At 31.4% G+C, this 27499-nt stretch overlaps 1 protein-coding gene across 2 annotated transcripts in view; it reads right to left on the reverse strand.

The window, feature by feature from the left end:
• Window positions 1-747: 747 nt before the first annotated feature.
• Window positions 748-27499, reverse strand: part of LOC118196543 (importin subunit alpha-3-like) — a 164984-nt gene continuing 138232 nt past the window's right edge. For both annotated transcript variants that reach the window (XM_035368004.2, XM_035368005.2), the window contains 2 exons: window positions 27041-27132; window positions 748-17618 (listed from right to left, as the gene is read on the reverse strand). In XM_035368004.2, the coding sequence (XP_035223895.1) occupies window positions 17520-17618; window positions 27041-27132 (191 nt within the window). In that variant the 3' untranslated portion in view covers window positions 748-17519. The remainder of the gene's footprint in view (window positions 17619-27040; window positions 27133-27499) is intronic.

Genomic DNA, 27499 nt, shown 5'->3' on the forward strand with positions numbered 1-27499 from the left:
TCCACTGAAGAAACACCTGAAAGGAAAGCGCTTCAACTCGGACGACGTACTCAAGGACGCTGTGAAGGACTGGGTCTCAACACGGCCACAGGAATTCTGGGAACAAGGGATCCTGCGGCTTGTTCATCACTGGGATCGTTGTGCTCAGGCCTATGGTGTATATTTTGAATAAAGTCTACATTTGTACATACCGTGTCGTTTCGTACCTTTTCATTTGATCACCCTTCGTAGAAAGGGGTGCTGAAAACCCTAGCTACACCTCTGGGTGTGCCTCATCAACACTAGTTTTGCGGCCAGAGAGCTTTGCTTCTTGAATGTCATAGTACTTGTTTTCGAACTTCTGGTACCAAAGCTTCACAGTGTCACTACATTAGTATATAAAGCCATACACATGATTTGGTGACATTTTGTAGTTGAGTTTTTGAACAGAACTGGAAGTAAATGATGTTTCTAATTTGGTAACATGATAGTTCCATTCTAGATACTTCGTACTTAATGATAACGATATTTTTTTCCACAAATTTCACAAAAGAATGTTCTAAAGCAACTGTCTTTCTTTTAAATGTCCAAAACCTAAAAAATATGATTAAACACGCCAATGCGAACTATTTGAGCACACGAAATTTGCAGTGGCGGGAAACTTTCATTAAAACCCGATATTATACTGACACTTGCTTTGAATTTTCTTAATCTTATTGGGGAGGGGCCTATATGTAACAATTACATAAAAACAGATAAAACAAAGACTATTATATAAAGTTACTTTATTAATGTTGCTTAAAATGCAGGAAGAAGGAAAATGTAACAGAATCATATAGCTCTTACAAGCATGAATACTTTTATCACAGTACAATATAAAGAGGGGAAATGTCCAATTGAGCCCTAATTGACATCAGGCCTTATGAAAGTTTTCTTCTGTAATATTTAAGCAAAATCCACACAGCAAACAATTTTTTTTTAATCAAAAGTAACAAACTAATAAAAATGAGAACAACTCAAAAACATGTTTAACAGGAAAAGTATAAAAGGGGTAAATGAAAACATTTAGGCAATAATTTTAAATCAACAAATGGTTCTTTAAGAATTATCTACTACATTACAACTAAAATTGGCATTATAATGAATTTCATTAATAAAGCATCAATCTTTCGTTATATGGGGGAAAAAATTATTCACTTTCTAATACTTTTAGAAACTGTAATACTGTTATCTAACAGTTATTTACAAATATAAGAATAAATAAAATACCTTATGCTTTTAAAAAAGGCATTTTCAAGTTAGAATTCAAATTACAAGAAATGTGCATGAACTTCTACACAATTTCTTTTTTTTTGTTCACACCAAGAGGAAACTTACTAAATGGTACAGAAGTTAACTCTGGTAATGCTAGATATATCATAAAAAATTACAAAACAGAATATGTAAGTTAGAATTTAAGTTTACTGCTTGTTAACATTTTCATAAAAATGCCTTTACATTTTTATTTACCCTTTTTAAAATTTGTTTAACAAATGACGAAATACTTCAGTGCCCATATTATGCTCCTATGAAACAAACATTCTGCAATGACTCAGTAAGAATTGAGAACAGAAATTTCTTGTTAATATTTGAGGATAATTATTTATCAGAAATCTTATTAAATTTTTTTAAATGCATTGACAGACAATCCTTGTTCATTTTGACATTTCAAAGTACATAAAGGTGCACAAATATTGACAGGTTTTATTCATTTTAAGTGATACAGACAAAGAAATTGATTATTTTGACATTTCTTATGCTTAATAAGATTTTTCAAATGATCAACAAGAATGATTTAATACGAAACAAAACATCAGAGCCATAAAAATTTTATAAAAAGTCAGGAAATATGTGTACATAACTTTCAAAAACAGAATTTTAAAAAAATCCTTCACACTGTCTCAGTTTGTCACATATACAACTAAAATGGTATCAATATTAAATGGAGAGTTTAGCTGTTATGAAAAAAATTATTAAGCATAAACAAATTTTTTAGCACATACAACATATTAAGTTATAAAGAACAAATAAACAAAAACTTAGTTTTGATGATTCAGAAATTAAACACATAGATATGAATATACTGATGAAAAGAAAAATATATATATATATATTCTCCTTTCGTGTCTCTTTTTTGGGCATAGCTTTCGCAAAATCTAAATTTCCTTGGTTTTATTTTTAGCTTACATATTCATATCAATTCACATAATTTTTTATTTTCAACCTTTCTGAATGATACGACTGTTAACTAGATGTTGCATATTTTATGGCTTATATAAGGGAAAAGAAATACAAGATTATCAGATTCCATTTACCAGATGTTCTCTATAAAAATCAAAACTTACGCAAATAGTCCTTGAGTGCTCTGCCACATCCAATCTTTAGAATTACACTTTTTGTTCTATCCACAGTAACTGAGCAAGTTGGCTGCATGAGGTTTTCCTCATATGTAATCTAAATTCATTTTTTTCTTTGAAAATTCCTACCACGAATGCATTCTTCCCTGCAGGTAATTAAGATTCTAAGGGCTGTTATTATTCCATTTAAAACTACATTTACAAATATACATTTATCTGACACTGTTCAAATGTTGATTTTCTTATACAAGCTAAGACACATACCTATGTCTACATCCGTATTTGTTACATGGCATGCCTTTCCTCTATGCAAATTAAATTTGCAAGTCGGTCTCCTTTCCCATTTTTGTCAAGAAATTTATTTCTTAGTTTGAGAAAGTTTCTCTGGACATTTATCACAAGTTTGAAAATTTCAAGATAATTCGACAGTATGTTTTCTGTTTTGCATTTAACTCCTGTTTATACACTAGATTCCATGTGACACAGGCTCCTTTTAGTGTTATCCAATTAGCTTAATACCAAAAGTAATGCAACAATGAGCCTTACAATTGTTAATAACTGACACAGACTTTTATGTTACTGGAGTGAGTTGTCTTCTATACAAATCTGTAATAATTATTTAGCAACTGAGCACAAACATAAAAAAATTGAGTTTGTGACTAAAAAATGCAGTATGTCCTAAATCTACAGACAGCTAGGGGGGTGTACAAGGAAATGAAATCATAGACAAGAGTAATAGGTACAGATAAGCAAAGACGTTAAAGAGGGGACAATTGAAATGAACATAAAATCATGTATTGAAACTATATCGAGTAGTACCTCTTTACACAGCATGCATATCATAATTGAAGCTTATGAATTGCATCTGGCTCTCTAGTCCCTCAATGCTACTTACAATCTCCACTTCGGTAGATTTTGGGTTCACTGGTCTTTTTTTTTTTTTTTTTTGAGGAGGGGGGGGGAATCATTCTTTGCATTGGAGTAGCCATAGAAAATCATTTTCACTAGCACTTTTAATGAGGACAAACATTAAAAAATGAATTTTTGAATTTTTTTTAAAAAAAATTTTTCCGAAAATTTAAGAATGTGGAGCTGGGGCCCTTTTTGCTGCATGCCTTTCAATTTTATTTTTTTAATATAATTCCAACTTATGACAGAAATCATGCTATGACTTTTTTTTAACAATCAATAATTTTAAACAACTTCAAGCCCTGAAACTAACTACCATGGCATTACTAATTTTTGCACAGGTAGTACGCATTATCAGAACAGCAGACTACACAAATACGTAACACACTGCACTGATGATGCATGCACCTGAAATCTCACTGAATGGCACAATAAATATTAGCTTGCACTGATAAAATTAAAGTGTATCTAATAATCTAGCTCCCATTTAATGAATTAATTAAATAATTTAGGGTTAGCTTTTATCCTTAAATGTTTTTCTTAAGTCATTTGCAGAGGAAAACTAAGCTATTAATTTCTTATGCAAAAAGCCACTTAAGTTTATACCTTATTTTAAAGGATTTTACAAATTAACAGCTCTCATAAAGAATACTCACTCCTATTTCAGTTAGTTTAAAAGGGGTATCAGAAACCCCTATACCGACAATGTTAAATTGGCCATTTTCGATGTACCTTTTCTCAAAATCTGCTGGAGATACAAGCTTGAAATTTTTATGTAATTAAAGTACACCTATCTGATTATACTGAAATGAGCTTTTGAAACATTTTGAATTTAGAGTAATTTACAGAATATTTTGTTAGGCATAGTAAAATTTAGCACTTTTCTCACACAAAAAAATTAAAAAAAATTTTTTTTCTTAGTTTGTCACAAGAAGCTCATTTTAATAAATATTAGGAAACCTAATAAATAAGCCATAAAAATTTTAGATACCTGTGAGCAGTAGTTCCTGAGAAAAAGTAACATTGAGGATAAAAAGTCACATTTGGAGAAAAACTCGTTTTTATGTAAAAAAATCCTCATTTATCAAAGCATTCGATGACAAATTAAAACTATATTTTTTACAGTTCTAGTTTTCATAGATTAAAGAATAGTATTTTCAGAAAGATAAAAGTGTAGAGAATTTGAAAGTGCAAAAATCCAAAATGGCCATTTTTTTGAAGATTTTTGGGTTCCAACACCCCTTAAAGAAACATCTTTAGTTCCTTTCCTTTTAATAAATCACTGTATTATTCTTCATTTAGATGAAGTTTTTACATTACCATAATGAATATATTTTTCTCACATTATTTGTTTGAAAATCAAACAATTACAAACTGGGAAAAATATTGAAAAACCAAAGGAAAGGGTTGGCTTAATTGTCTAGAAAAAATTCTCAGTGCATGACATATAAGATTAAAATTTCTCAGATGTACAAATATTTTCCCAAATACAGTGCAATAGCAATACAAATTATTTATTTATAACCATGCTAACTATAAAATGCGATATTATTGGTTAAAAATTACCTAAAGCATCTTTTTCTATTTAAAAATTGTGTTACTGCTTTTAAAATGATTAAAATATCTAGTTTATAGTTGCCAATCTTATAGCATTCTATTAATTTTTTTACTGATACTTTTATAATTTTATGAGGCTTTTCCTGAATTATCTTATTTCCCTCACGTTTCCTTGCCAGGACATAAATGATGTAGAGTGAACGAAGTGTTGTAATGAAAATGTTACAGAGTGTGATTTCGCTATTGTGAGCACGTTAGTTTCTACCAGCTGTTAACCTTAATATTGGCTACGGATTTTTGCCACTAAGTTATTATTTTGCAGGTGTATGTTTCTGAGTCAACCTGTTAGCTCAAATTGAACTGCGTAGTCTCAAACTATTTTTTACCTTTAAACGTAGTGTTACATTATCATTTCAGTTCTTACCAGAACTGGTTGGTGTCTTGTCAGCACATAAGTTTTAAGTCTGTGCCAACTGTTAAATAGTTTGTGTTTAATAAAAGAATTTTTGACTCCCTTCTCTGGTTGTGTTCAGCTACAACAGGGTTCGTACACATTTCTGCACATGGAAATTAAGTACTTTTAAGGACCATTAATGAAAAAAATTAAGAACCTATGAGCAAATGGGAGCTGAATAAATTCAATTAAAAATATTATTCTATGCTTGAATTTCACTTTTGTAATACTATCCTAAAAATAAAATAGATCCCTAAGTAGTATGCATTATTACTAAACATGAATTAATTAATATAATTATTACTAAGTTTGAGAATGAAATAAACTTCATGCAGTTTATCAAGAAGCAATAAATATTTTACACTTATAATAGGTTGGACATATTTGAAAGAAGATAAGTGACATTTAAATTTTACTAATTAGTTAGCTTTATGTTGATTTTTGTATGTCTCATTTTTTCACATATTTGGTCAGTCTAGAGCAGAGGTTCTCAACCGGTGGTACACATACCACTGGTGGTATGCAAGAAATAAACATGTGCTACACAAAGACTACTTTAACTACTTAGACAAAGTAATTTTAACTATTTATTTTAAAAATTAAAACCCCAACATCCTGATTGAGTTTTTTCTCTAACACTTGTAAATTTATGCGATCTGAGCTTTGTTCAAGAGTGGTGCTGGTAACAGTACTTTGCAGTGGTGGTACTAAAGGTTTTCATAGTCCAAAGGGTTGAGAACCACTGGTCTAGAGGTTTAGTAAATAGCAGGTAGATTTTATGTCAAACAGCATAGGTTAAAATGAGAAGTAAGATCATAATCAGCATGATTCATAACAAAAGACTGAATGCTATCACCGCTGCTGCTTGTCCAGAGAAACATGCTGATTCAAACAAACCTGAAAGGCCAGATGTAGGCATGGTTAAGCAAGTGTTGAAAGTTAGTCAGGCTCTGTTTGATGCAGTTAGTGTCATAGCTTTTGTAGAGTTCTAGGGGTTGTAACCCAGTTAATATACTTTCAGGTTCCAATAAGCCATTAAAGCACCAGAGGCAATAAGTTGTTTTGTATTATTTTAAGTCTCCCTAGATGCAAAGAATAAGTTTTACTTGAATTTCTACATCTTTGTGTTTTATCTTGTGACCACAGTGAGTATTAATGAAAGGCAATAACTCGCTTAAATACGCAGAGATAATTTTTAAGGGTAAGCAGTTAGTTATAAATAATTAAATTAGGTAAATAGATAACCTTAGTCATTATGGATTTACATGGCCACTATTAAATTTTATTTTTTAACGATATTTGTTAAAAAAGCCCTATTAAAATCTAATAAAATTTCAGTTTAAAATACATGTAATTTATGACACTGATTCTTAAACGATATTAGAATAATTACACATTAAAAGCTACAAAACATTTATGTTTTGTAACAACAAAACTCAACAAAATATTTATCCGTCATTTTAATTTGAAGCCTTCCCAAACATTTTGGCTAGTTTACATCGATTTCCTTCTCTTTAAGCATCTTTTCTAACAATAATTAGCGATTTGTCTCAATATGCAAACCAGTGCTCTCGCTAGTTTCTGCGTGCTTTATCTCCTTATTTGTCAACCTCTCCACAATGTAGCTATGAGGGTTTACTTGATCTGGTAAAAGTTAAATAGTCCCAAAACCCCAATAGATGTGAAGCAAATTATCGCTATGTCTGAAACTAACTACAATATCATACAAAAGTTTAAATAAGCCTCTTATTTAAAAAGAACTTAGAACAAACATAAAGGCATATTCTGATGCTAACAAAGTCAATTACATCTCATGGTGACATTATTATACAAGAACAGTTAAATTCAAACTAAAAGTGTGGACTAGGGGTCAAAGATTATACAATTTAATTTTAATTTAATCTGGCTCAGTAACTCTATCATATGAGGAAATAGAAATGGAAAATTATAGTAAAGGCTGAAATCATTAATTTACATAATAACTGCATATATCTTTGAAGAATAATTTTCTTTATGTATTCAATTTCTTTCTTCAGCATGTTCCTTTTCATTTTAGAATTTTTGGATTTAATTAAAGATTTATAATTTTCTAAAAAAACACTAAATGCATTTAGAATGTATAGAAAAAGTGACTAATTTAATTTCTTTAGTAATATGAAATTCAGAAGAAATATGAAATATATATGGTTAAGGCCGGTTACAGAGCTGGTGTGGCAGAATTTTTAGAATTTAGTGACACACCAAACAACAAAATCTAGAAATGGCAAAACTTTTAGAATTTAGAGCAGGCATTGGAAGGAGAATTTAGAAAGGATTCTCCCCTGTGTAATTCTAAGTTACAGTGAAAAGTGAAGAATCTTAAGAACTAGTAAGCGAATAATCGCTTGAGTTCATGAGACAGTGAATAAACTTGGATAGGGTTAAAAGACCCTTTATTATTCAAATAAGATTTAACAGAAATCCGTCTTGGGAGTTGTACAATAAGGCTGACACTCGGATTCAAACTTAAGAGACTAAAAATTAAACTAAACTAAACTAAACTAAAAAAGATATAGCTGAAGCTATCAAAAATCTAACAGAGTTGGCCCCTTAACGCTAATTGGTTGTGAAGCTATCAAGGGTCTAAGGTACAGCCGAGCGTAATAATAGCTTATGAGAGAGTAGCCGAAAAAGGCAGACAGGTGCTAGCCAGAATATCTGGTATCTCTCTCACTAAGACAGTAGAACTTCGCAGTTAAATAACGCTCTTCCTCATTACCATTCAGACGTGATTCTGAAACTACGTTCTGGCTGGAAGTGGTAAGTTGAAATTAAGAAGCGATAGGAAAGGGACTCAAAATGTAACTGTTAATAAAATTAATATAATCCTTATAAGGCACTATGCAGTCGAATTTAGGATCCACAGAGATTTTTCATCAGATGGGAAAATGCCTAGTGTATGATGCATTAAGACATATTAGATGGATCTTTTAAATTTAAGTTTTCAATTTCTTTATTAATAAAAAATCCCTTTCTATAATGCCTACCCAAGTGATAAGATTAGAAGCATTTTTGGTATTTTCCATGCTTGTGTCTAGTGAAAAGTAGAGAAAATATAGGGAAGATAAACATGTTAAGAAAAAGATTCTAGTATCAGGAATAAAAACATTCAAATATTATGTCTTCATTGTTCTTCCAGACATTCTCCAAAAAGTAAGAAATTCATCACAAACTTTCTATAAAATATATCCATTACGCACTGATACCATGGAGACATTTTTCATTTTGTCACATATTTCTCGAATCTTCTAGAATCTGGGGTCTATAAATCTTGCCTTCAAATCCTTCTAAACTTTCCAAGCTGCAATGTCAAAAATACTAAAGAAAAATTATCCCAACCAATTCTGTAATAGCAAAAAGCCAGAAATATTTTGAAAAAAAAGAAAGGAGGGAAAAAGTGTAAAATTAATTTTATAGAGAAAACTGATGCATATTCTGTGAATTTTTAATATTTTGAGACAATTACATGGAAAAAATGCTTACTATGAAAAAATTAAAAAGAAGACTTTTTAATTAATTACATAGCTAATTTTGCTTTTGCTAAGAGCTGTTTCGTAAATTATGCTTTATAGCATACAACCTTGTTTATTTTTCAGATTCAAAATATTGTATAATAAAAGTTGCCAAAATGAAACTTTATAATATTACAGCAAAAAATAAAAATGTTTTATTTTAATGTTATTTTTTAAATACAATTCCAATATATTACCATTATTTTAATGAAATTTATCAATGTTATGATATTTAAAAAAAAATCGTCGAAAAATTCTCATATTTCGGAATTAAAAATTTTCTATAGGAACTGACCTTAAAATCGCGAAATTTAAGTTTAATAAAAGAATTCACATCCCCAAAAGCGAAAATTGTTTAAGACTCTTTATTACAAAAAATTAATTTCGAAATGCTTATGTTTCACTTCTTGCTTAGAAACTCGAGTATCCCATCATTTATATTAGAAATAGAAACAAATTATAACCCATGAAACCATTCAAAAGATAACACATACGTCAGTGAATCGCCAAAAATATTCCTCCAAAATGCTAATTCACACTCAAAATGGCAGTCGTAAAAACAGACAGAAATTTCAGATGATTAAAATTAAGGACCTTCTGCTGATTTGGGCTAAAATTAAGGGCTTTTAAGGACCAAAAATCGATTCCAAAAAACTTAAGGTTTTTTAAGGACCGTACGAGCCCTGTACAAGTCTGTGCGAGAATTTGCAAGGATCACACTTTGGATCTAGTCACATTTGATAGCTACAAAAAATAGATCTTAAAACCTTAAAGAATGAAAAACTGGGTCATTTTCACCTGACTGGTTTGCACCTGAAAGCCGCAACCGGGAGGCTTTCATGCAGTGTGATGATGCAATTTCAAGAGACTTTGAGAGAGATTGACTTTTAGTTTCATGTTTTGTCTTACAAGGATTCACTGAACTCTCAATTCTTCTGAAACGAATATATATATATGAATCAGTTCATCAAAAATTAACATTAAGAATCAAATCCATTTTTTAAAAATTATTTTCAGAATCATAACAGGACTTCATTTCCATTTTACTGTAAATGTTTTGTGGAAGTTAGTAGACCATGAGACATTCATTAGTACATATTAGATATTCATTAGTATATATTAATTCGTATTTTACTATTATGATACTTTCAGTCTCTCGCAGAATTTCTTGCATGTGATTTGATTAGATAAACGTAACTACTTTAAACATCACCATTATCAAATTAGAATGCAGGACACATAAAATTTTAAATACATACTCAACTAGTCTACTGAAGAGACTGTCATCATTCTAATCGCTAAATTTGTTTATTCCATCCAGCAATTTAATAGTATCATTTATATTAAATCTTATAAAATGTAAATGATCTACTAGAATTCAGTTTAAGCAAGCACAAAAACATTTAAATAAAATATACATTCTTATATCCAAAAATTTAAATCCTACATAAAATTAGGCAAAGCAACAACCCTGTGTTTAGCTAAGATTTTAATTAGAACTATTGATTTTAATGGCAAACAGGTAGAGATTCCTCTTTATTGCAAGCAAAGAAGGGAACTCTAATGAAGAGGGAGCTTTACCTGTTTGCCCTAAAAATCACAATTTACAATTCATGATTTGGAAAAGTGTTTAAAGCCTGCCAAATTTTTCCACATAGAATTATACTGACAGGGAATCATCAGTAACACTTTTTATGTACCTACACAAATCCATTTAAATTTTAACATGGCCAAGCTCTTTTGCCTAAAAATTACTTTCCACATTCCTGGTAACTTATTGCTGATAGCCCATCAAACTCCCTCTAGTGATTCTCTCCCCCAATACCCTTTCACCTAAATCACTTTTAACTCTCAAACTTTGTCAAGTCATTGCTCCAAGAGCACACCTTCCAGTTCACGACTTCTCTGCATGGTTCTGGAGTTTCAGATTTCTACAAGACCTTTGAATAAAATATTATACATCACCGGTTCTCAAACTGTGATACATGTACAACTGGTGGTACATTACAATATTTTTAGTGATACAAATTTGACGGCAAAAAATTAAATGAATGTAAAATTGTGGCACTTTTAACATTTTGATTTAATCTTTATTATTCAGAAACACATATAACTTTAACATATATATATTTGACTTTTACAGCTCTAACTTTACTGTTGAAATGATGACTTTTCCTATAGCTTTGAACAATTTCCCAATGTTATGATTCCAAGAATTGTAGCGGCACTCCAGTTTGGTATCTTTTGCTTCGCTAGCTAAATGTAGTTCAGACTAGCATTGCATTGTTGTGTTATTAATTAAAAATAAATCTAGGACACAGTTGCATCTTGAACTTGACTTGGGCTTGAAATTAATAAAGATGAAGCCCAGCATATCTAAATTGGTTTCAATAAAACAGGCTCATTCGTCGTATTAATCCTCATCATTAATTAATCTTACAGTGCTACAAAGCAAACATAATACCTCACATTTTTTTGAACTAATGGCAGTGATAATTTGGTATACAGTACATGTTTTTGACATTTAGTTTGTCTATTTGACAGTGGTTTTATATGATTAAATTTCCACCTTTTTTTTAACGTTTAGGATTCGGTTGTATACACTTGTTAATAATACAAGTAGTGCTATAGTTAAATAACACTGTTAAAGTGTGCTATAGCATTTTATATTCTTGGCTTATTTTAATAATTTATTTTACAACACAACTACAAAACTTGGTAAGTACATTTAATCACGTGCCTCAATTAAATGAAAACTAATTTCACAACATTCACAATTTTTTGAAACCTTGCAGTATCTAAATTGTCAGAACGACAAAATGTATATATATATATTTTAAAAGTATCTTGTCAGTGGCTCTGTGACTTGGGTGTCTTTTTTTGCTTTGTACGACTATATTATGTGCTTAATATATGTATTATTACTCACTATTTACCACAATTGTTATATATACTTATTTATATTTTATTGTAAAAGTTTCATTTACGAGTATAATTATATAGTATAAATTTAAAGAGTTTCATTCTTTGATTATTAACTCTCCACTTAGGATGCATTGATTTTTAATGGCAAAATGCTTTCATGGTGGTACATATATTTTTGTTTCATATTTATGTGGTACAAAATTTTAAAAGTTCGAGAAACCCTGTTCTACATAATGATAGTGCATAACTAACAGAATTCTACATCAGATTATGTATTTATGATTACTAATAAAGATGTGTAATAGTCTAAAATTTTAAGTCATTTGGTAACTACCTATTTAAAGCATTTGTACAGCTTTATGAAATTAATTAGGATTACATGATTGCTTATTTAAGTCACTTATTCACAATATATGCATTATATTTTAATGATGAGTACTTTGAAAATAAAAATATTTTATTGAGGCAAAAATTCCAAGATTTTGCAATTTAAGCGATATTTTTAGAATCAAGACACTTTAAACTTCCGTTTCTGATGAGTTTTCTATGATAAATTTGAATAGTTTTCAATTCTGGATAATTTCTAATACAGCTGAATTCATCACAAGTTATGATTTGAATTTAATATATAACCATTATTATTAAAAACCATTAATTCATTATAATGAATTTAATATTAGCTTAAAACGAAAATACTTCACTATCAAAAATGCTGTAGTAACCTACTGGTAACTCCAATTAACTTAGCTTGAAAAGACTACAGTTTTACACAACTTACTTCAGGGATACAGAATGATAATGATTGAAAAGATAAATGCAAATTAGATTTAAGATTTGATTTAAAACTAAATTTTAATTGAAGTATATTTTTTATTGGTCTATCTGCTTTTAACAAAGATTGGGTTTTAATAAATGGCAAGCCCACAAAAACTATAAACTTGGAAGGCCATCTTCATGAAATGTTCTTTATTGACAACTGACTCATCTTCTCATCATATGTGCGAAAAATGATACATCCATTACTATTCTTTTCATCATACATGTAGAGAGATGGAAAATCCTAAACAGTGAGCCTTTTGGTTAACAAGCTAATTTACATGAAAATATACAAAATTTTCCAAAGCAAGGACTTTTTAAAGATATTACTGCTTTAAAATACAGGTTTATGAAAATAAATTTTCAGAATTGTAATTAGTTATTCAGAGTTTTAAACAAAACCACAGTATTCATACAATATTTAAAGAAGGAAAAAAAAAAAAAAAAAAAAAAAAAGGGTCAGTGAGTGACTAAACTGTACTATTCAAAAAATGTTACAGGTGCACTAATCAAATAGTTCATTTCTCTCTCTCTCAACAACAATGTAAAATAATCATTCCCGAAGTGTTACTTTGCACTAATTGCATTTGACATTAAAGATTTGAATGAAAAATAGACAAGTGTCCTGCTACTGCATAAAATTAAGCCTTTTTTTTTAAACATCTAGGAGTTGATTCATGAAGATATTATCACTTACTGAACCATAAGGGGTAGATACTTTTTGTTATCATTTATAACCTAAAATTGCTTATAACATGTAAATACACAAATATCGAAAGATTAAAATAGTGCATACACAATAAATAAAAGTGGGAAACTTTAACTAATAATTACAGATATCAATATAAGCTATAAATGTAAACATAGAGGTAGGCGTTAAAGAATTAAAAAGTGAAAGAATGAAGGAGTAGACACAGAAACTTATAATCAAATTATAATTAACGCATCTGACATCTAGGGCCAAGATCAGGAGCACAGCGGGGAAACTGAGTAAAAGACACTCCTCACTAGGTCACAAAGGGAAAGGAAATGCCATTTTGGATGAAAGGACTACATGACTAAATTTCTTTCCATTAACTTTGTTAACTTTTTCTAGCAATCTCTGTATTCTTCTTAATGACACTTTAACTATTTTACCTTTTTTAATTGGTGTGCTAGAGAAAGAATGGTATCTGTTTTTGACATCTTTAGAAAAAATAGTGTACAGTACTGTATATTCAGGGCTTAAATTCAGACAGAGGCTGGCTGAGTTAATTCTTAGTTCTTATGAAATTGGAATTCCAGCTGCAACCCTAGGATTAATAACTTATTAAATTTTTATTCATTGAATTTCAATAGTTTTTTTTTTTTTTTAACTTTTATTATGACTGCCTTCTATAAGGTTTTGGCACTACTGATTTTAGGAATTCAGCCCAGCATAGAGACCAATAATGGTGAAACAAAATTTTGAATTATTAAATCACATATTTCATCACTTAAAAACCACTTTATGTCATGGCATATTCTTCCAGCTAAAGTATTTTTCTTGCAGCAATAATTTTAATAATAATGAAATATTTATCATAGTATAAAAATAGTTATTACTGTGCACTATAAAATGATATATATAGCAAAATTAAGCTTTGACATCAATTGCTTCTTCAGCAATACACAAATAAATGTACACAATAAAGAATAGTTAATTACAAATGATGACATGCATGAGGGTCAGATAAGACTTGTTGAAGGAGCTTGCTTTTGCCTGGTCATACTGGATGTGAGAATCCATCAAACCTTGAGAGCAATCAGAATTGCACATCTGTCTATGCTCATATTCGCACCTGCCATAGTTGAACAATACATCATGGTATATTAACCTTTTTCTGAACATTTACTGGGATTTAGAATTTAATTCTACCTCATCCTGTTCTTTCTGTATGTATATAATCAAGTGTATTTTGTCCCTTTAATGAATATGAAAGTCTTTCCTTACTAGTCATGGAATAAAGTTAAATTTAAAATTAAATACTTTAAATTATATATTATCAGCATATGTTCTTGAACACATTTTACATCACACACATTAATTCAACTGAGAATGCACTAAATAAACAAATGACCATTAAATTAACATTAAATCTATTAATTTAATGTGTTTTGAATTCATTTAATAGCTTCAGCAAAAATCCCAACTCTGTAATCAGAGTGAACATAAATTTATGCCATAGCCTTCATTTAAGAATTTAAAAACGCTTCTGTTTAATCACAATTCTAACAGAATATATTTTACAAAATTCTTTCACTACACTCACACAATTGTGTACTATCCTATACACAGATAAAGATTCATTTCATGAACTGCAAATTAAATAACTAAACATATTATTCCTACTTAATATGAAGTCATAAGTAATCGAAACACTTAAGGCAAAAAGAAATTCCATGTTTTGATTTCCACACTGCTATTCATGAAAGTCTGAATAAAAATAACAATACATAATTAATGTGTAGTTCCATTTTAATATATAATAATAACTAACACATTGACTTCAATTTAAGAAAATTAATAAATTACATTTAAAATAAGCAATAACAATAAAATAAAATCACAGTGTCAATAGCCTCACGTGATTCCATTTAAATAGTTTGTTTAAATAAAAAGTAATGATTAATTCAGTTTAAGATAATTTATTAAGCATTTAAACAATCAAAGAACCAAACATGATTAACAAAAAATATATCTGAATAAAAACTTTCACAAATTTATTTTAAAGTAAAAGCATACTTTGTTTAAACATGCATAAATAATAAGCTCGTATGTTAACTGGAATGTAAAAATCTAATTCAATTATAAATTCACCGATTTAAAGAGAAAAATGTTAAAATTCACTTCTGAAACCCACCAACCACATGAATTCTCTCCTGAAAATAAGTTTGATTTATTAACACTTTATAGATGCATTAATTTTTTTGTCACTTTAAATCTTTGGGCTATCTAATAAAAGTATATATCAACACATCATATGAGTTAAATGATCAAACACACACACACACACACACAAAAAAGAACCACTCTCTTTCAAGATATACTGCTTACCATACACAGTACAAGCCCTATAGCATAACTTACTTTGTTGCATTACAATAAACTAATATAAAACATATTAAAGAGCAAGTTTGCACTTTCTAGATAACAGCAGTAAGATGAGCTACCTTTATTTCAGTGAAGACTTCAGCATGACATCTTTAATGTGTTTTTATAAGGTATAGAGTTATAGCCGCTGAGATTAAGTTATCTGAATATAGCAAATCACATTAGGGCTATCTGCCTAATAATGAGGGAGCCTCCACGCAGCCAGCTCACTTGCCTGGAATCAAACCAAGGTTAAACATTCCATATGAATGACCTTAACTACTCGGCCACTGGTGGAGTTAAATTACTAACAATAATATTCGTTAACCACTATATGGACCACTGTACTTTTGAAATAAGGAGAGGGAATTAACATTTCTTCTAATATTGCACATTCAGAATATGCTCCTCCATACATTAAATTAGACAGTTAATTTAACACTTGATCAACTAAGAATTTTAACAATATGGATTACAGAAAGTGGTATAAACATTCAGCAATTATTTAGAAAAATTACTGTGTTTGCACTGGTTTTCCCACAGGGATATTAAAATTACTTGCTCAAGCTCTAAAAGTCCTTTCACTGCCTATTTAAGTGCAGTATGATGCTCCAGTAAAAATTACTTATATACATTGCAAATTTGGGCAATTTCTTGGATTTTACTATTGTGTTTAAACAAAGATAAAAGAGATCCTTCATAAATACTTGACATACAAAAATGATGCTATCTCCAATTTTAATCAAATACCTGAGTTCGTTAAGTAAAAATACATAACATTAACTCCAGTCTGGTTTTAATTAATCTATTACAACTTAATACGCAACTATAAATAAAAATAAAATATTAATGTACATAGTCTTACCAACAATTAAGAAATAATTCATTAAGAATGCAATACACAAAAATTTATCAAGTAAAAATCTACTGTTTATCATTTAAATATACTAAAATTGACAAATACTATATATTCTCACATTTAAAGAACTCTTGCAGAAAACAACTTACAGATAATAAAATTCCGGCAGAAACTGTTCTCCATGAATTATACAAACTTATTACAGAAATACATTATTACATTTTTACTGAACACTGGATTGTTGAAGGATTACCTTGATCAGGAATAATAGATTGCTTTAAGATTTACACAGTTAAAAAAAACAGAATTCTTTTTATATTACAGACTTTCAGAAGGCATTATGATACCTGATTGCAGCAAAATATGTGCATATAAATTGTAAATGTTTAAGTAATGCATAAATTCCATTTGAATAACAAATGAAATGAATTTTATTAAAAATATTTGATTCTGATTTACTGATCAAAAGAATCACTACACATGACAAAAGTTTCACAAGAGCATTTTGGCACAGATTTTTTACAAGACATTAAATAAAAACTGAAACCACGAAATTTTTAAAAATAATTAAATGAAAAAGTTATCAACTAAGAAAGTTACCGAAAACATCAATTTTTAACATTTGTTGTGAAAAATTTACCTATAGTAAGAAACCAACACTTTGAGAAAAAATATGACTAATGGATGTTTGTAAGATACAATGAAGATGGAGTTTTACAATGTGGTTCTATCATGATAGTAGGCTTCAAGTTACAGAAAATAGTGCAACAGTAGCATGATGTATAAATATTTCATGTGCATTTTTGTTGTAACTATATAATGCACTTGCCACCATTAATATATTTTATAGTCCTCAATTATAAAACCACAAAACATATGTTTCTCATTTGAATCACTGATGACAGCGATGAAATGCAGCACAACTTTGCTGCATTGCAATATGATTAACAGACATTCGTAATTAAAATTTAAAACCATCAGTTGGTATAGCTGCATTTGGATCAAACTGGTAGCCTTGTTCTGATGACTGAGGCATTAATGTTGGATCTTCGTCCCCCTGCTAAAATGGAATAATACACAAAACAATTAAAATTTCAATATAGCCATAATTTTCTTTTTGAACGTTTACCATATAAAAACTTAAAGACTTACTTAGATAAACTTAAAGCTTTACGCAGATACAAAAATGCATATAATTTATATCATACAAAAAAGAAATAATTCAAAAACTAGATTTTTTTAAGAGAACATTCATTGTTATTTTGCATCACTACACATTTTACACTTGGAAAAGCTCAATGGGAAGGAAAGCTTTTATTTATGACTGTACCTTTAAATATGATAAAAATAATGATTAGAGTATATACTTACCTGTGTGCATAAATTTAGTAATGTACACTGCACAAAGAAAAGGGCGCACAGTTCTATATCTCCCGTTCTACTGGGCTGATTGACGAAATTCAACTTGTGTTTTTCATGTCTCAAAAGCGTTACTTAGGATATGTATTAGATTTACATATAGCAATTGTTTTAATATAGGTACTTTGACACAAAATCTGACTTTTTCTGAAATGACATGCCAATTTTTTTCCACATTTCGATTCTATGACTTAAATTCTGCCAAACTGCCAAGTTTTGTAAAAATCGCATGAGTAGTTTTTAAAAAATTAACTCTTAAAATTTTAGCTCCTAAATGTTAACTGAATTTGGTATATATTTGTCAATCTCTCTCTCTCTCTCTCTTTTTTTTTTAATTAAACTTACTTGATTGCTTCTTCCAAAATTCAAAGTTTAGGTTCATTCCAAATATAATTTGCCTATTTCTATGATTTATTTTTAAAATTTGTATTTTGAAATATTTTTTATAAATTTATTATAAACTTATAAATTTTTTAACAGCACATTAAAGTATATATATTTCCAGGCACACCAGCAAAAAATTAGAGTATTTTATTCAAAATTTTCTAAGCTACACATGAATTTATATATTGGATTGTTTTGAAATTTAGCATCTTTTTTCCGAACGATAATAATGCCAAATGTGGTTTTACTCACTTTGTTAAAATTATTTTAAAGCATAAACAATGACTTTTCCCCAACTCGTCTAAAAAAAAAAAAAAAAAAAAAAAAGGAAAATTGGTTGCTATAAATTAAGTTCGCCAATTGAATTATTCTTGACAAAAACTGGGTAAGGGAAAGCCAATATAAATTGTTGAATTTCTCCATAAATTTCGCACCGAATTTTACAAAATTGAAAATTTAGGCATAATTTGAGTCGTACAATTGATATATGAAATAAATTGGTATGTTATTTCAGAAAAAGTCCGATTTTATGTCAAAATATCTATGCTAGAATGATGTTATATAAACTGGTGTGCAAAACTTAAGCAGCAATGTAAAAATTTAGCAGATAACGATGAAATTGCACAAAAGGAGGTCTGGAGATCAGTACAATGAACACGTAAGTCATTAGAAACGTCATGCGTATGCAAATATCAGGAACGAAACGTCAGAAGTGACGTAAGCGTACACAAAACGCGTGATGTCGGCGAGTGCAGTTCAACAGTAGAATAAAAGGAAGGACGGAGACGTAATTCAGCATATTCGCTGCAAGTGCCAGTAAGTCAGTTCGTGAAATATGGCTAGAAGAAATCACCTGAACGACTTCACACGTGGAAGAATGATCGGAAAGCTGGAGGAGAGGCGTACTGTCTCCAGTGTAGCTGCAGAGTTCGGACTCAACAAGTGTCGTTTCGTGCGCTTGGAAAGTGTTCCAAACCTCAGGCACAGCTGTTAGAAAGGTTGGTGGTGGCCGCCCGAGGACAACAACTGCAGGGGATGACCGATATATCGTCCTGCAGGAGACAGCAGTCAGCAAGCGCCATTGCTCAGCAACTCTGTACAGCAACAGGGTGACAAGTGTCGTGGTTTACTGTGGCCAGACGCCTTCACAAAGGGGGCCTTTTCGCCCGCCGTCCTGAACACTGCCTCCTGTTGAAAGTTGGCCACCGATGCCACCGTTTATAGTGGTACAGAGAGCACAAAAACTGGACAACTGATCAATGGAGTTGTGCCATCTTTAGGGATGAGAGTCGGTTCAGTACCAGAAGCGATTCTCAATGCGTTTTGATTTGGAGAGAGGTCGGGACCCGGTTTTATCCCAGTAACATCAAGGAAAGACACAGCAACGGTGGTCCTGGAGTTGTCTGGGGAGACATTATGCTGAATGGACGAACTGAGCTCCAAGTTTTCGACAGATGGTCTGTAACCGGGGATCGCTATTGTGAGGAGTTACTCCTTCCCCATGTGCGTCTGTTCCGAGGCGCCATTGGCCCAGACTTAATTTTTATGGATGACAATGCACACCCACGTCAGACTCTTGCTGTTGAGGAGTTACTGGAAAGTGAAGATATCACTTGAATGGATTTGCCAGCGTACATCCCATCGAACATGCGTGGGATACTTTAGGGACACGCATTGCAGCCCGCTTACATCCTCCAGAGAACACCCAATAACTCAAACAGATGCTGATTGAGGAATGGGCACTCCTGCAAAAATGCCTCCAACATGAAACCTTACGTTAACGACGAAACCATTTAGAGATGCAAAGTTAAAAATTGGAGAAAGAAGAATCCTACTGCAAGAAATGTTACACCAGCTGGTTCTGAGTATGCGGAGACGGCGTGACGCAACCAATGCAGTGAGGGGAGGGCATATCCCATATTAGAGTACATCTGCTTGTTGTTCTTCTCTTGGATAGACAATCATGAGTCACGATACTATGCGTTCATTAAAGCTTGTTTTTGTTTGATTCCATACCGTATGCATTGTATTCCTTTTTCAGCTCCAATGCTTTCGTCATCGTTTACGTACTTCTGTATTTCATGTCTCTCAGTTGATTTTTCGTGGAGTTATTGCAAAAACCCTGCTGTTGCTTAAGTTTTGCATACCAGTGTATATTCTAAGTTGCACTTTCAAGACATGAAAAACACAATTTGAATTTCATCAATTGGCCCAGTAGAATAGGAGATATAGAACTGTTCCCCCTTTTTTTTTGCGCAGTGTACCATGTATTCATGTAAAACAAAATTAAATATAGTTATTAAATAATTTAACAATGGTTCAAATTTTAAAGTACCATAGTCCAAAAGTGTCACCGAGATGTAGAAGGCATGCATGCTGTGAATTCTGTATCTGACAATACATCCATATTAGAACTGCTGTAACTACTACTTTCCAATTATTTAGAAATACCATCGTCATTAGTATTAGAAAATGACTCATTCGTCATATATGGCCCACTGTACAAAACACACGTGATTGTACAAAACCTAGAGACTCTCCGCCTACTTGTGCGAACTGTGAACTGGATCATGTTGTGAGTTACAGATCCTGCAGTTCCTTTCCAAAAACTAACCCTCAGGGCAAGAAATTATACTCTGAACGAGTTATAACAAACAGTTCCTGCAAGTCAAGTTCCAGAAATAATGAAATCTTGGAAGTGACTCAAAAACTAATTAAGGCAAAAGATGTTATTGCAAAACTTTTGGCAACTCTAAATATGCAACCAGCTAACTTAATTGGAAATACAACCAAAGCCCCAAAATCAGCATGATGAATAATTATCAGCGCAACTCGCACAAGCAGATTAAAATCTTATTATGGAATGCACAAAACTTAACCAAAATGCAAGAATTTCAAGATTTTGTTTGAAGGGAAGATGTGGACTTGTGTTTAGTAACCGAAACTCGTGCAACTCCAAGAAAAAACACCAGCATGGCAAATTTTTGTTCCTTCTACTGAGATAGATGGTGCCACAGAGGCGGCGGTGCAGTCATTTACATGATGCGAACTTACGAGGCATGTTGTTTACTAGCACGGACAATTCTAGAGCATACGAATATATTCAAGTCTAAGTAAAATTACCCAAGCTGGCCAAATTAACTTTTGTTCCACTTACAACCCACTGGATAATCCCTTAACAGAAAACATTCTAAGCAAACTTCTGACCAGCCAAGAACCTTGCATCATAGGACAAGACTGGAACTCCAACCATGTACACTGGGGCTGCCACAACACAAACAAAAACAGTAGAATTATACACAATTATTTGGATAGTCATCCAATATCTCTTTGTTCCGGAGGAAGCCACGTATTACCCTAGCACTCGTGGAAGATGACTCAACATGCTAGACTTCTTTCTCACTATCGTTAACAACCCAATGTCCATGGAGGTAGTCACAGATTGGATCACGTACAGTGATTGCAAGATTAGGAGGTGCCCTCCTGGGCTGCCCACCCTAAAAGAAAGTTGTGGACTGGAATCTTTTCCATAATTTAGCACTCACCACTCCTCTCATCGATGGTTCATTAAAAACAGAATCAGATATTGATGATGCAGTGCTTGACCTCCAATTAACCTGACTTCCAAATTACAGGATTTTCTGCCTAATGCTACCTTAACCACCAATATCAAATACTCAGATGGCACTCTACCCATGTTTACCAGAGAAATCGTTACCCAATGCAACAAGCTACATAAGACGTACAGCAGAGATTGGAATCCTGAAACAAAAACGGAAATCAATAGGCTTACGAGAAAGATCAAAGCTCTTCCCCTGGAAGAGATAATATCACGGACAGACTGCTGAAGAATTTACCTCACTGTGTCATCACCAAGCCTTACTGGAATCTACAATGCTTGTCTCTCATGCTCTTAACCTCACTCACCTTGGAAGCAGGCCAGTATATTCACGATACAAAAGCCAGGGAAGCCTCTTGACAAACCAGCGAGTTATAGACCAATAAGTCTCGTATCAATGATGGGAAATAAAAACAGCACAGCTATCTTTATGCTAGATGTGGATAATGTATATGTCACATGCCTGTCCCAAAATGGTTAAAAGAAATATGATCTTGTTTAGTGACCACACTTATTGAAACAGCATAGTTTTTAAAACTAACTACTTCTGATGAAATATCAGAAGAATTAAAATTATTTGCACATTTACATTAAAAAGCTACTCCTTTATAAATATTTAAATGCAATAAAATTAATTCTTCACAAGTTAGAAACTAAAAATTCTCTCATTTCGACTATGAAAAAAATCATTTTCTGATAAGGTTCTTCTATAAAGTAATTCTTCATATAATCTTGTTGTTCAGAGGCTCATATTCAGAGTAAAAAATCTGGTTTAGGACAACACATTTTATTTAAACAAATAATGTATGAAAAAGTGCACACAGTAAATCATATTGACCACCACACAGCATACTATATCACTATCTCTGTACGCTCGAATGATGATGTGTTGGGAGAAGCGCCCACTGTGCCACTACAATTAACACGCATGCATATAAGAAAAAAAAAGTTTGCTCGCCTCCACCCAACACACCTCTCCTGCGAGCAAAATTTTTTCAATACGAAAATGAAATACAAACAATATATACCACATTACATTAAGAAATTAAAGAAATGATTTTTATTGTATACATTAACTTTTCTTCACTGATACTCTTAGTAAGAAAATCTGCAATCATATTATCAGAATATTCCAATTTAATGACACTGTCTGCTAAGTCCTTCATAAAATGGAAACCTAAGTTCATGTGTCTGGATTTTGTAGATCTGGCACAGTTGACCCACTGGATAGCAGCTTGACTGTGTCTAACACCACTGCACAATTCAAAAATTGCTTACATTTTAATTTTGATAATAAATTTACAGTTCAAATAATATCCTTACAAAAGTACTAAATTAATTGCTTCTGCCCAGAACTTTACCAGAAGCTCACTTTCATATAGTAATAATATCCTAGCTCTTTCCAAAAGTTGCACATTTTTTTCACTCAGTTTGCATATTCAGCCCTCCCATTACTTTCACTAGTATATGGAATTGTTTTTTCATGAAAAATACCAGAATTAGCAAGATAATTTATCTAACTGTTCATTTACAAATTCTAAACCATTCTCTGTTTTCAAACATTTAACTCTTTTATCAGTTAAATTTTCATATTTAGCTTTAAATTTAGAAAATGCATCAAATACTTCATTTTTACTTTTAAGAAAATAAGTAAATTACATTAAAAAAAATCATCCACTAAGATCATAATATTTAGACCCACCAATTATTCAGTTTGAACAGGACCACACAGATCCCAATGAATTAATTCTAAAATTTCTGAACTCTGATTAATGTCAATATTTGGGTGACCTTTTTCTAGTTATTTTATTTACATCACAAGTTTCACACTTAAATTCACCTACATTACTAATATCAATGTATTCTTTCATTTTAAGCATATATTTTGGATTAAATGGCACAATCTATTATGGCAAAGTTCATATTTATTACCAGTACAATCATTAGCAAATGCAATATCCAGAATTATAATATGTTTCTAAATTAACTTCAAGCTTGCCATTATTCTTAAATGCTTTAAAAAGTAATTGATTACACCTACTAAAAACTAATACAGAATTATTCTTCGATTCAATTTTACATCTTTTATCCATTAAGGGCAGTGTGTGAGAGTAAATTATTCCTTAAATCAGGAACAGGAGCTAACATTACTAATAGTTAAATTAACAGAACTAGAATTCTTTGTACTTACAGTTTTTTGCTTTAACAGTACCGATACCCTCTGACAATATTTTTGAATGTTTGCCTCTTAAATCTCCCTTGCCTCTGATGCACTATTCTGAAACTAAAACTACTCTTTTGCCATGTGTTTAGTTGCACCACTATCCACCAACCATAGATTGTCATACTCATAATGTTTTCCATGCGCAAGTTGAAAATATCTTTCTCTTTCACCAGAATTCTAATCATTAGCCGACTCATGCAACTTCATTTCTAAATTTTTTAACTCATTACTGGCATCTATTTTTTTTTATCTTCGGCTCGCCCCACAAATGTTGATTTTTCTCCCAAAGTATTTTTGCGTTCTCTTCTGCAGCAAACTGAAGCACCTGTTGATCCGATAGTGAAACTTTTATATATTGTCACATTTTTCTCCTTACGTTAAGGGTTTATGGATTTGGAGTGAATAACAAATGCACTTGATGAAGTATCAAAACACAATTCATTAGCCAGTATTACTCAGGATAGCTCAAAAATATCGTTTACAGTCATCGAAGAACTACTATAAACACATTGAAACAATCAGACACAGAAGAATTCAGGCTATAATAAAGAAGACAGCTTCACGGCAAAGCACCAGAGTACAGCTCCTAACTCTGCTCGGTCGATCTCAGAACTCTACGTACCCCCCCGAGACTCTCCATGCTACAACTCGCAATGCACTCAACGAAACACTAGAGTAAAACTCCCGACTCTGTTCGGCTGTTCTCGGAGTTCAACAGACTCTATGATAAAACTTGATGATGCACTAACTTGCGATACACTGAGACTTTCTCGATGCACTCGACGACCAACTCGGCACTAGACTATGAAACATTCACTTACTGACTCGCGATCAACTTGCTAGACGATCCACTGATTGACTCTCCGCATACCAGCACAGTTTATATAGTTTTATGCTTGTGTTCCACGAACATTCTGGGCTAAACTAGTAAGAATTCGTTCCAGAAGGTTCTCAATCTGTCTACGGCATAATGTCAATTTTGTTCTCCCAAATGGGGGATTTCTCACCAAACATGGCAACCTTGCCTTCCCTTGCCATTTTCTGGCAACTCTAAACCTGCTTTGCGGGGAAGCTATGTTACTGCGCCTGGACATTTCGTAACAGTATGCTACGGCATCAGCATTTTTCTCATTCCACATTTCTTTCATTTTTCTCGTCTAAGTTTTCTCATTTTATATTTGAAATTACTGAGTCGAGTCTTTTCAATGATAAGGCAGGTTTATTCGATGCCCATATAAAATAGTTGTGCCCAGTTAATTCTGGAACATTCTATTACTCCATCTCTGGCTTTCAGGAAGTCAATTTCGATTTCTATTTTACTTCCAAGTCTTCTTGATATTAGCATGGACCTGCTACCATTTGTTGTTCAGGGATTCATAGACAGAGTAGAGAACCCATCGATTTCGAACAACACACTATTTAAACAAATACTGAATGAAAAAGAGCATAGAGCAAATCATTTTACATCCAAGTCTTCTTGATATAACCATGGACCTGCTACCATATGTTGTTCAGAGGTTCACAGACAGAGTAGAGAATCCATCGATTTAGGACAACACTATTTAAACAAATAATGAATGAAAAAGAGCACATTGATATCACACAGAATATTATCTCACCATCTCCATATGCTCGAATGACAGATTTGTTGGGAAGAAGCAACTGCTGCGCCAACATTATTAATATGCATGCAGGTAAGAAACAAAAGTTCACTCGCCTCCACATAACAAATTTGATTTATTTACCTTCCTTTTTCAGTTCCTTTCATACTCTGTCTATGTTAAAAATTTATTTACCTTAAAAAAAAAAAAAAAAAAAAAAAAAAAAAAACTTTAAATCATTAAATTATTTACCTTTAAATCTTTAAATATTTTCACATTTTTTAAAAATATTTTCACTCAAATTCCATGAAGAAAGAAATATTCCTTCTATTATGTTTGCTCATTTAATTCAGTTTGCAAAACACATAAAGACTATTTTTCTAAGGAAACTTTTGGGGAGGACAATCTAGAGAAAGCCGGTTACTTTACACATAGAAAAAAACCACGAAAACACACATACAGCTAAGCCATTTGCCAGGATTTAATATTAGGTTATACTTTCTGTTAACGGTGTTAATTTGCTTACATAGCAGAGTATTTTTTTTTTGTATGCTCAACTCTTCAGGTTTCAGTTATTTCTTTTTCTCGCGATATTAAATTCCCTGATGAAGTACGTAAAATTTTAATATTCGATGTTATTAAATTAACCCATCATGATTTTTCATTTGGTTCCTTACACACATTTGAATTTTGAATAAGGTAATTAAAAGGAGCTGAAAATTACATAAAATACATTAGTAAAATACTTACATTAAAACACTAAATCATAAACAGTTAAGTTTTTTTGGTTTCAGCTGATTAAGGGAAAGCACACAAATGTTTGAACAAGCGCTTTTTAATGCCTTAAATGTGCTACTTTAAAACAGTGCTTCTTAATATATTTCTGAAATGAAAGTTAGTGATCATAATTGAATTTTTAAATGGATTTCTAAAGTTTCACATCTAATATAGCACCTCTCTTTGCCATTCATCAGAGGCAACTACCTCACCCTTGTCACAGCTTTGCTTTAATGCTATCTATCACAGTAGAAATTTATCCTAATTAGAAGAAATAATACCTTTCCAAAAACCATGTGAATTTTTCTAACATTAAGAAACTGACAAAACAGTATCGCAAAAAAAGGAGGGGGGAATCACACAACGTACCTCAGCCAATAAAAACTTGAAAGTTACGACAGCATTTTACTGCATATGGTAAAAAGAATAAACAGAAAGTGATATATACAAATACTTACATCATCAGAAAAGTACTGATCTATGATCTCATATGCTAATTTATATATATCTTCATTTTCATGATTTTGTAATGCTTCAATTTTATCTAAACCTTTGAAAGAAAGAATTTCTCTATATAGATAGATGGATATACACATGCATACATATGCATTTAGATATACATTACTTATGAAATCATAAATGCACATAATCACAAAAATTGGGTAATTAAAAACATGCAATAAACACAAAAATAAATGTTATATAAAATACATGTTTATTTAAATTCAATATTTTCACTACAATAGAATCAAGGACAAAAAAATATATGCAAAATTAATTAATAATATTGATTCACAGAAATTTTCACAAAACATCTCGTATCTTAAGTTTACAAAAGTAAATTTTCACTTGAGACTACGTTTCTGATGGAGAGATCACAGACACCTAGAACTGCATCATAACTGATACTGCATTTA

Source organism: Stegodyphus dumicola, chromosome X2 (genome assembly GCF_044657685.1).
Source record: "Stegodyphus dumicola isolate Sdum_Otavi_A_Nest chromosome X2, ASM4465768v1".
In the NCBI taxonomy this organism is placed as follows: domain Eukaryota; kingdom Metazoa; phylum Arthropoda; class Arachnida; order Araneae; family Eresidae; genus Stegodyphus; species Stegodyphus dumicola.